Raw genomic sequence first — 11,438 nt, 5'->3', positions numbered from 1 at the left:
CAGACAGAAAACAGAGAGAGACAGACAAGAAAGACAGACAGACAGACAGACAGACAGACAGACAGACAGACAGACAGACAGACAGACAGAACAGCTGTAGCCATAGATTCCATGTATAGAGCAGCTGTATAGAAGACATGCACAAACACTGCACACTCATAAACAGTAAACACTTCAATTAAACATCCTGAATCTCTCTCCGACAGACAGACAGACAGACAGACAGACAGACAGACAGACAGACAGACAGACAGACAGACAGACAGACAGACAGACAGACAGACAGACAGAACAGCTGTAGCCATAGATTCCATGTATAGAGCAGCTGTATAGAAGACATGCACAAACACTGCCACACTCATAAACAGTAAACACTTCATATTAAACATCCTGAACATTACAAGCAAACTCGCTCAACGACACGCCTTTGACACTGTTGTGTACATGTCAAGCCCAATTTATAAATGAATTTCCTGGTTGTGTAGTGTCTACTTTCCTTCGTGGAAATAGGCTAAGTACTGTCATACTGTCGTACTTATGTTTGCTGAGTGACTAACATAATCTTAACCCAAATCATGATATCGTCTTTGGAATATATGATATCTCTACAAAGTGAGGTCTCCCAAAAACAGAAAAAGATAGAAACATCCCAAAAATAACTGTGTTTACAAGCTAAAGGACAATGTTTTTAACATCCCACCTGAGATCAGGAGTTAGAGAGGTGATAGTGAGAGTCATTGCAGTGTTTGTCTATCACATGGTAATGAGATGGCCATTCATTCAGATCCTCTTCAATGAGCTCAACTCCCCATGATGCCTCCAACCCACAACAGAGACAAACGTTTAGTCGAAGCTCGCATCCACTTCAAGACCATGGAGGCCTATGGAGCTGCAAGGAGAACTGCCCCTCCTTACCTTCAGGCTATGCTCAAACCCTACGCCCCAATCAGAGCACTCTGTTATGTCACCTTTGGTCTCTTGGCCCTCCCACCCCTTCATGGGTCATCTTCCGCTCAGCGTAATCAAAGCTCTTCTCTGTCCTGGCACCCTAATGGTAGAACAAGCTTCCCCCTAACGTCAAGACAGTGGAGTCCCTGTCCATCTCCCGAAAAGGTCTGAAACTCTACTTCTTCAAAGATTAAATAAATCCCACGGCCCCAGAAAAAACAACCTGCTCTTGTCTTTTCCTACTAGCACTGACTTCGCTAATAACTTCTTTACTGAGGGAAAATGTACTTACTACGACTGTGATATTTATATACATCTTAAGATGAATGCACACACACACACACACACACACACACACACACACACACACACACACACACACACACACACACACACACACACACACACACACACACACACACACACACACACACACACACACACACACACACACACACACACACACACACACACACACACCGGGAGGCCTTAAATTAGCACCCCGTGCCAAGTGGAGGGTCTCCCCACGCCAGTCATTCACAATCCTGACCCCCACCTCACATTCCTCTCAGCCCCCGCTGCATTCCTCTCCTGTCCACTCACAACGACACAGACACTAGTACTAAGCTCAACATTATCCTAGTTGAAGTTATTGGAGAGGTATAATAACTCCTAGTAGAGATTGTAGTCAAGAAGTTAGAGCCAGAGGTCTTTGGTATGCAATGTGTGAAGCAATAGCATGTCACAAACATGGCTTAACGGGTTGACATTCTTCAGAAAAGTGTATTTCCTATAGATTTGTGGTGGTAGGGCTTTCTGGTATGTTCAACATTAATGGCCAGTTCTCACCCTCCTCCCCGTCTCTGTGTRTGTGTGTCTGTGCAGCTGCTCCATTGTCCGTTGGTGACGTCAGAGGGGACTCCATGCAGAGTCGGCAGGGCAGTGATGTCACAGATCACCCAGGATTCGGTGGCTCACGCTGGGGCGTGCAGGAGGAGTACAAGAGCACACGGACCTACTCACCCTGCGTACCTCACTCCCAGGTACAGGAACATACTGAAACCATGACTCACCGACTCCCAATGTCTGTCGATACCTTGTCATTATCTTGCTTGTCATGATGTGCCCTGTTGTGTGTTCGTGCCATGTTTTGCTGTGTACTGTTTTTGCTGGGTACAATGAGGTGATGTTCACACGCATGTTTTTCCTGTGTGTGTGTGTGTGTGTGTATTTCCGTCTGTGTGTTTTGTATTACAGCATGGCATGCTGTTCAGGAGTGACAGTGTGGACTACAGAGCTCAGGGTCCAAAGATGGACAGTGGAGTGGAGGCTGGTAGTGACATGACTCCTACTCCTGCCTTCCCCATCTCTCCCCCTACACCTTACGGTAAGAGCATCCGTTATTGTCTTGTGTCTTTTTCCAGGGGTTTGTGTGTGTGTTCACATGATGGCTCTCGTGATCYTTGCTGAATTACTGGATTTTAAACCTCATCTCGTCTGCTATGCTTCCATAGTGAAAAACATGGCGGAATTCACTCACCTGAGGCAAACTCCATCTCCCAGCATGCAATCATATGGAGCTTACAGGACGGAGCATGGTAGGTCATTGTGGCAATGTGCACTGTACTTCTGGAGAATGTAGGCTCTAAGCTGTGTGTATCACGGCACACTGACATTCTCATTCATTCAGATGAAGTGAGGTAAATGTTGAAATATATTCTTTCACACAATGGATTACAGCTGTTACTCAAAAAATACTTATATTTTTAGAGTATAGAATCATTCGTAGAAATACCACTAGTCTCTAAAGAAAGTGAATAGACATATTGAAATGTCAGGCCCTTGTGAGGTGAATAGATATTGTGGCACTTGTTCTTTGACAAAGCCATTTGATTGAAGGAGCCAGACCATGGGGCAGTGAAACAATTGATAGTAAGTGTTCTATGTAGGGAAGTGGACACATTGGAAGTGATGGAGTCTATTCCACTCATTCTCCCTCTCATCCCCCTCTCCCTATTTACTTAATCTCTCACTTAATTAACAACAGAGAGTGGGTGATGGAGAAAGATAGTGAGTGAGTGAGAGAGGGAGCTCTAGGAGACAGAGAAGGACCCAGTGACAGACAGTACAAGGTTCTGAACAGTGATGGGYACCTTTGGGTTTGTTCATTGTTTATCAATTGCTTTTGACTCCTCCTCTGAGACTGTCTCCATCACGCAAACTTCTTTCGGAATGTAATCCACCATGTTTATGTGTTTTTATCTAGTTATTTGTCTTGATGCAGTTGTTTTCCTTGTGGTATTGCACCATTGCTGGTCACATTCCATAACTAATGTATGAGAACATTGTGTTGGTTGGAGGCAGTGCACTAAACAAAGCCAGGCACTGCCTCCCTTCCCTGGGGGTTCCATACCAGACTCTCTTCTCCAATGGTTGGTTTGGAGAACGTCTGTGTGGTTTCAGTCCTGAAAAGTTAGTCTTTTATAGCACATTGTGTCAAAGCCTTCAGTGCCTGAAACAGTTACATTTTTTGTTTGTCCGTTGAAGTTTTGTTGTGGTCTTAGATGTTTCTCAGTGGTGGAACACACCCAGTTATACAGATGTAGGATCATAATGTGAGCCAGTCTGCTTCAGCAGGAAAATAATTATGCAGCAACAGGAATTGTGAATTATTACGTTGATTATAATGAATAGACATTTTTGTAGGGGTTGATACATTTCAAGTCTGAAATTTCAAAGTGGAAATTACAAACTTCAGGAGCCTTTTAAAACCTAAAGTATAATACAAGTTTAAAATGTCCTGCATTGCAGAAAAGTTTTCCTGCATAAGGGTGCTCAAATTAAGATCCTTCATCTGTATCAGTGGAGGCTCCTCAGAGGAGAAAGGGGAGGACCATCCTCCTCAGGGAATTAAGCACATCTACACAACTGGTGTAGAGCCCAACAGTCATAAAAAAGGCGGCGCTTGAGTTTCAAGTTTGGGGAAGATGATTTTCACCATAACAATGCAACTATAAAATAAAGTATTACATGCAATAATCACATTTGTGGTCACTTTTGGGAACAGTGTTTTCCAGCTAGTTGATTGCGTTTTGGAACATTTGCACTTTTAGCCTACTGCCGTGTGCGCATTGCTGTGTTTATTATTTAAAGATATAGCCTAATAGTTTATCAACATTTTAAGCTAAACGTTCTGATGTGTAGCATCAGCCTCATAGCCTCATTGCTTTAAAAAAGTTTTTTTATGCGAGTAGTAGCATTCATTTGGGATCTATCGCTTCCCACAACTGTCCCGGAGAATGTTTGGAATATTTATTTCTTGCACAGAAGGACAAGTTGACCAATAGAAAAGGTCAATGTACTATGTGGGATAGTTGATTGACATAGGCTAGTGCTTTTGCTGTTAGTTTGGCCTACTCATTTTGTTGGCTGACAAAAAGTAGGCTAATTGTGGACAGTTCTTCAATACGCACCTCGGAATTCGATAAGTGTGACMCGCACATTACTTGTAGCCGACTTCTTAGCTGTGAGAAGGACCAGAGATCAAGTGATGTGCATTGGCTAATAAAAATTSAGATATCTGAGAAAGCCATGTGAGTGAGAGAAGCACGGTAGCTGGGAGAAGGGAATTATAATTACACCGATCAAAAATATAAACGCAACGTGTAATAATTTCTACGATTTTACTGAGTTACACTTCATAAAAGGAAATCAGTCAATTGAAATGAAATAATTAGGCCCTAATCTATGGATTTCACAGGACTGGGAATACAGATAGGCATCTGTTGTTTCACAGATACCTTAAGAAAAGGTAGGAGCGTTGATCAGATAACCAGTCAGTATCTAGTGTGAGAACCATTTGCCTTATACAACAAGATACATCTCCTTCACATAGAGTTGATCAGGCTGTTGATTGTGAACTGTAGAATGTTGTACCACTCCACTTCAATGACTGTGCAACATTGCTGAATATTGGCTGGAACTGGAACACGCTGTTGTCGATGCAGAGCATCGCAAAAATGCTCAATGGGTGAAATGTCTGGTGAGTATGCAGGCCATGGGAGAACTGGGACATTTTCTGCACCCAGGAATTGTGTACAGATCCTTGAGACATTATTATTATTATTATTATTATGCTGAAACATGAGGTGATGACGGGCCTCCCGAGTGGCACAGCGATCTAAGTCACTGCATCACAGTACTAGAGCCGTCACTACAGATCCGGGTTCGATCCCGCAGCTGGCCGCGACCGGTCGCAGCTGGCCACGACCGGAAGACCCATGAGGCGGCGCACAATTGGTCCAGAGTCGTCCGGGTTAGGGGAGYGTTTTGACGGATGGGATGTCCTTTTCCCATCGCGCTCTAGCGACTCCTGTGGCAGGCTGGGGGGCCTGCACACGGACACGGTCGCCAGTTGGACGGTGTTTCCTCCGACACATTGATGTGGCTGGCTTCCGGGTTAAGCGAGCAGTGTGTCAAGAAGCAGTGAGGTTTGGCAGAGTCGTGTTTCGGAGGACGTATGGCTCTTGACCTTCGCCTCTCCTGAGTCTGTATAGGAGTTGCAGCGATGGGACAAGACTGTAACTACCAATTGGATATCACGAAATTGGGGAGAAAATAATAATGCATGYGGTGATGGCTCCTGATGAATGGCACGACAATGGGCCTCAGGATTTTGTCATAGTATCTCTGTGCATTCAAATTGCCATCGATAAAATGCAATTGTGTTCATGGTCCATAGCTCATACCATAACCCACCGGCACCATGGGGCACTCTGTTCACAATGTTGACATCAGCAAACCGCTTGCAAACACGACGCCATACATGCTGTCTGCCATCTACCRAGTACAGTTGAAACTGGGATTTATCCGGGAAGAACATACTTCTCCAACATGCCAGTGGCCATCGAAGGTGAGTATTTGCCCACTGAAGTCGGTTACAATGCTGAACTGCAGTCTGGTTAAGACCCTGGTGAGGACGAGCTCGCAGATGAGCTTCCCTGAGAAGGTTTCTGAATGTTTTTGCAGAAATTCAAACAGTTGATAATATTCTCACCAGGCCTCGAATTTCCCCACCGTAATGTCACCTAAAAAATCCATGCCTTTTGTGGCCAAAGTGGCCGTTGTGCCCTTGGGCTGAATATAATACACTGAACAAAAATGTCATTGTAAATAATATAATACAATGTCATTGTAAATAACTGACTTGCCTAGTTAAATAAAGGTTAAATAAAAATAAAAAAAATAAAAAATTTGTGCTGGGTACAATAAAAGGCCACTCTAAAATGTGCAGTTTTGTCACGCAACACAATGCCACAGATGTCCCAAGTTTCGAGGGAGCGTGCAATTGGCATGCTGACTGCAGGAATGTCCACCAGAGCTGTTGCCAGAGAATGTAATGTTCCTTTCTCTACCGTAGGCCACCTCCAACATTGTTTTAAAGAATTTGGCAGTATATCAAATTGGCCTCACAACCGCAGACCACGTGTAACCATACCAGACCAGGACGTCCACATTCGGCGTCTTCACCTGCGGGATCGTCTGAGACCAGCCACCCGACAGCTGATGAAATTGTGTGTTTGCACTACCGAAGAATTTATAATACATTTATAAAACCAAAAGCTTACCTTGACTTGGCATAGTTCCGGTGTTGGATATCCATAGCCAGCTAGCTAACATAGCATCCCTCTCTGTTTGAGTAGGCTAAACTAGCTAGCTGCATTTGCTAGCTAAGTGAAAGTTTAAAAAATACAAGCAAATCTCTCTCTCTCTCTCTCTTGCTTCTCCTTGATTTTGGAAGAAATTAAATTGTTCAAAACTGATCAACTATTGTCTTTTTCTCTTTGAGTAAACTACTCACCACATTTTATGCGTGGCAGTGATAGCTGTAGCATATGCTTTCAGTACTAGATTAATTCTATAATCCTTTGTTTGGGTGGACAATACGTCAGTTCACGCTGCAAGAGCTCTGATAGGTTGGAGGAAGTCCTTCAGAAGTTTACATAAATTAGGGCTGTGGCGGTCACAGCCGTTAACTGTGAAGCAAATAACTGCCGGTCTCATGGTAATTTACCGTTAATTAACATAAACACATTTAGCATCTCCTGGCTTCCACGCATAGCCTACAAGCCACTGATGCAGACCTTTGGAACATCTACATTTGAAAAAGTCTAATAAATCAATTTAATAGAGCCTACCCCATCACAAAAGGTATGAAAAAACACGATATGAAGAAAATGTAGTCTATTTCAGAAGAACAGAACAGCATACTCTGAGTTGTCCTTATGTTAGGCCTTGATATAGCGAATCCATATGGCTGTGGGCTACACTAATTAATTTAATTTAACAAACAAGATTTGATTAGAATTCCGTGGCGTTATTTTGATTATTTTATAGTATGAAGAATACAWTTGAACAAGGCTGAATAAAATAGAAAGTATATTTTCTCCAAACGATTTCAAAGAAAGTGTGCACATACGGCTATTCTGTCCTGAGCGATTTTCAGGCTGGGGTCCTTTTTTTCGCAATTTCCGCCTGACTGACGTGCCCAAAGTAAACTGCCTGTTACACAGGCCCAGGAGCCAGGATATGCATATAATTGGTACCATTGGATAGAAAACACATTGAAGATTGTAGAAATATTAAAATAATGTATGAGACTACAACACAATTGATATGGTAGGAGAAAATCCAAAGAAAAACCAACCAGAATTTTTGTTTTTGAGAGCCCATGCTTTTACAATGGAAAGCATCCTGTACACAATTCATCAGTCTCTCAATCACAATTTGACATCAACGGCTGATGTTTTGTGTACTGAAGTTCACAAGAGAAGGGAAAAGGTGAGAGGAGGAGAGCGCATAGATAGTTTTGAGAAGGAATGATATATACAATGAGAAAAGTGATCATGCTGTTTTTATGTGGCTGCAATGAAAGTTTGCTGATGTAGAGATTTATAATGTACTGGCATATATCTCAAAGGCACAATCTGCAGTTGCTGGATCCATTATTGGACTTTTAAATTACTTGTATATACGGATTAATTATTGGAGAATATAAATTACAATTGCCTCATGAGCATTAATAGTTCAACTTTCGTATCCCATCAGAACCCAAAATATGAGCTTGTTTTACTCCGCTTGTAAACAAAGTAAATGTAAACAAACACTGTACAGCCTCAAAACATGGTTAAAACTATCATTGTWATATCATGGATGGTCAGTCCTTGCATCCATAGCTCTGTCTATGAATTTGAGAGTGGTTACATTTCTTCAGCCCCATCTCTGAGCTTTTTACCGAAACAGGGACGGGGAATTCGCTTTTGCCCCTTTAAACAATAGTTTAGAGTGTAGAGACATAATCAGACATGCCATAAGTACCTTCTGTGGTTCCCTTCCTCTGAAAACAGTCATGAGGGTTTTTGTTCCAAATTCAGTTGAGTAGTTGGCAGAGTTGTGCCGTCCTGTRGTGAATGTGGGTCATTGGTGAGGAATGGCAGTGATGATGTCTGGGGTTATACTCACACACACACACAGTGACTGTTGTCATAGTGACATAGTGATCTGTGTCAGAGGGGTTGTGAGAATGACAGCATCCCCAGACTGATCTGTTCCCCCACTGTGCCCACTTTCCCAAGCATGCACTGAATATTGAATCACTGCATTCAGCCGTGCCATGGTTACAGCGGGTCTAGAAATCGGGTGGCCCACCATTTTTTTACATTTCCTCAGTGAAAGTACTAGTGCCAATAGAAGGGGCGAGGGACAAAAAGATACCAGTCCCCCTCTCTCTCGTCTCTTTGTCTGCCTTGCCCTCCACATTCCCATAGAGATAACTGGTAAACCATGGAAACATCCGTCAGTCACTAAGCTGTGTGGAATATGTGGACTGGAAACATGTGGTTTCAGGTTTTGGGGGCAGGCACCTGTCAGTGCCTCCATATCAGTGATAAAAGATTTATTCAATTATGTCGGGGGGCTCTGCTAGGCAGAGTAATCGGTTCCGTACTGAACAGAGCGATGGATGGCTGCTGTACTGTTGAGCCAGCAGCAGACTGACTGGAGAATCATTTAACTCAACTGCTGACTGCTCTCTTTACTATTGGATGTACTCTAATATGTCTCACCTGCGGGGACAGCACTTTTATGTGATTGAAATTCMTAAAGTTATGGTTAACAGATGAGACATTTCTGCTCCGTTTCTGTTCATGTAATATCCAGATGTTTTGGAGAAACTGGATGAAATTTGATTTATTTTGAAGTGTCTGTCAACAGACTTAGGTTTAGTGCATTCTATCCCTACTCCTTGAATGTGATAACCCATATGTGTAATTTGTAATATATATGCCCTCTCACACCCCCACAGAGCCCAGAGGTTACTTAGAGATGATTGGTCATGTTCCCCAGTCCGCAGAAGAGGGCCTTCCAGACTCTTCCCCCAGCTGCCATAGGTCCTTCGGCTCCTCTCGCTCGCCGTTCATTAGTGGGATGCCACAACGGACAGACAGGTACAGCCAATCAAATACAACCCTTTCGCACAATTAAGAGACGCGCAGCTCATGTTTATTCAAAATGTACAGTACCAGTCAAAAGTTTGAACACAACTACTCATTCAAGGGTTTTAATTTATTTGTACAATTTTTCTCATTGTATAATAATAGTTAAGATCAAAACTATGAAATAACACATATGGAATCATGTAGTAAACAAAAAAGTATTAATCAAATCAAAATATATTTTATGTTTTAGATTCTTATCAAAGTAGCCACCCTTTGCCTTGATGACAGCTTTGCACYCTCTAGGCATTTTCTCAACCAGCTTCATGAGGAATGCTTTTCCAACAGTCTTGAAGGAGTTCCCACATATGCTGAGCATTTGTTGGATGCTTTCCTTCACTCTGCGGTCCACCTCATTCCAAACCATCTCAATTGGGTTYAGGTCGGGTGATTGTGATTGTGATAGTCATCCGTTCGCCAACTCTGCGTCTCACAAAGACACGGCGGTTGGAAAAAGAAATCTCACATTTGGACTCATCAGACCAAAGGACAGATTTCCACTGGTCTAATGTCCATTGCTCGTGTTTCTTGGCCCAAGCAAGTCTCTTCTTCTTATTGATGTCCTTTAATAGTGGTTTCTTTGCAGCAATTGTACCATGAAGGCCTGATTCACACAGTCTCCTCTGAACAGTTGATGTTGAGATGTGTCTGTTACTTGAACTCTGTGAAGCATTTATTTGGGCTGCAATGTCTGAGGCTGGTAACTCTAATGAACTTATCCTCTGCAGCAGAGGTAACTCTGGGTATTCCTTTCCTGTGGCAGTCCTCATGAGAACCAGTTTCATCATAGCGCTTGATGGTTTTTGCGACTGCACAAGAAACTTTCAAAGTTCTTGTAATGTTCCTGATTGACTGACCTTCATGTCTTAAAGTAATGATGGACTGTCATTTCTCTTTGCTTATTTGAGCTGTTCTTGCCATAATATGGACTTCGTATTTCACCAGATAGGGCTATCTTCTGTATACCACCCCTACCTTTTCACAACACATCTGATTGGCTCAAACACATTAAGAATGAACAAATTAACTTCCACAAATGAACTTTTAACAATGCACACCTGTTAATTGAAATGCATTCCACGTGACTACCCCATGAAGCTGGTTGAGAGAATGCCAAGAGGTGAAAAACTTTCATCACAGAGTGGCTACTTTGAAGAATCTCAAATTGTTTAACACTTTTTTGGTTACTACATGATTTCATATGTGTTATTTCATAGTTTTGATGTCTTCATAATTATTCTACAGTGGAGAACATACAGTCGTGGCCAAAAGTTTTGYGAATGACACAAATATTAATTTCCACAAAGTTTGCTGCTTCAGACAATTACATGAAGTTGATGCAAAGAGTCAATATTTGCAGTGTTGACCCTTCTTTTTCAAGACCTCTGCAATCCGCCCTGGCATGCTGTCAATTACCCTCTGGGCCACATCCTGACTGATGGCAGCCCATTCTTGCATAATCAATATTTGGAGTTTGTCAGAATTTGTGGGTTTTTGTTTGTCCACACGCCTCTTGAGGATTGACCACAAGTTCTCAATGGGATTAAGGTCTGGGGAGTTTCCTGGCCATGGACCCAAAATATCGATGTTTTGTTCCCCGAGCCACTTAGTTATCATTTTTTCCTTATGGCAAGGAGTTCCATCATGCTGGAAAAGGCATTGTTCGTCACCAAACTGTTCCTGGATGGTTGGGAGAAGTTGCTCTCGAAGGATGTGTTGGTACCATTCTTTATTCATGGCTGTGTTCTTGGGCAAAATTGTGAGTGAGCCCACTCCCTTGGCTGAGAAGCAACCCCACACATGAATGGTCTCAGGATGCTTTACTGTTGGTATGACACAGGACTGATGGTAGCGCTCACCTTGTCTTCTCCGGACAAGCTTTTTTCCGGATGCCCCAAACAATCGGAAAAGGGATTCATCAGAGAAAATGACTTTACC

The 11,438-nt window shown here is 42.7% G+C and overlaps 1 protein-coding gene across 2 annotated transcripts in view; it reads left to right on the top strand.

Annotated features, from left to right (window-relative positions):
• The window catches only part of LOC111979114 (tensin-3), a 79,677-nt gene that overhangs the window by 51,046 nt on the left and 17,193 nt on the right, over window positions 1–11,438 (top strand). The window contains exons 14-17 of one of the 2 annotated variants that reach the window (XM_024009408.2): window positions 1,834–1,991; window positions 2,206–2,335; window positions 2,463–2,546; window positions 9,311–9,452. In XM_024009408.2, coding sequence (XP_023865176.1) covers window positions 1,834–1,991; window positions 2,206–2,335; window positions 2,463–2,546; window positions 9,311–9,452 — 514 coding nt within the window. The remainder of the gene's footprint in view (window positions 1–1,833; window positions 1,992–2,205; window positions 2,336–2,462; window positions 2,547–9,310; window positions 9,453–11,438) is intronic. The other variant, XM_024009409.2, reaches the window with a different exon arrangement.

This window comes from Salvelinus sp. IW2-2015, linkage group LG19, assembly GCF_002910315.2.
Source record: "Salvelinus sp. IW2-2015 linkage group LG19, ASM291031v2, whole genome shotgun sequence".
Taxonomy (NCBI): Eukaryota; Metazoa; Chordata; class Actinopteri; order Salmoniformes; family Salmonidae; genus Salvelinus; species Salvelinus sp. IW2-2015.
The sequence above is the reverse complement of the archived record's forward strand: the minus strand, read 5'-3'. Positions and strand labels throughout refer to the sequence as shown.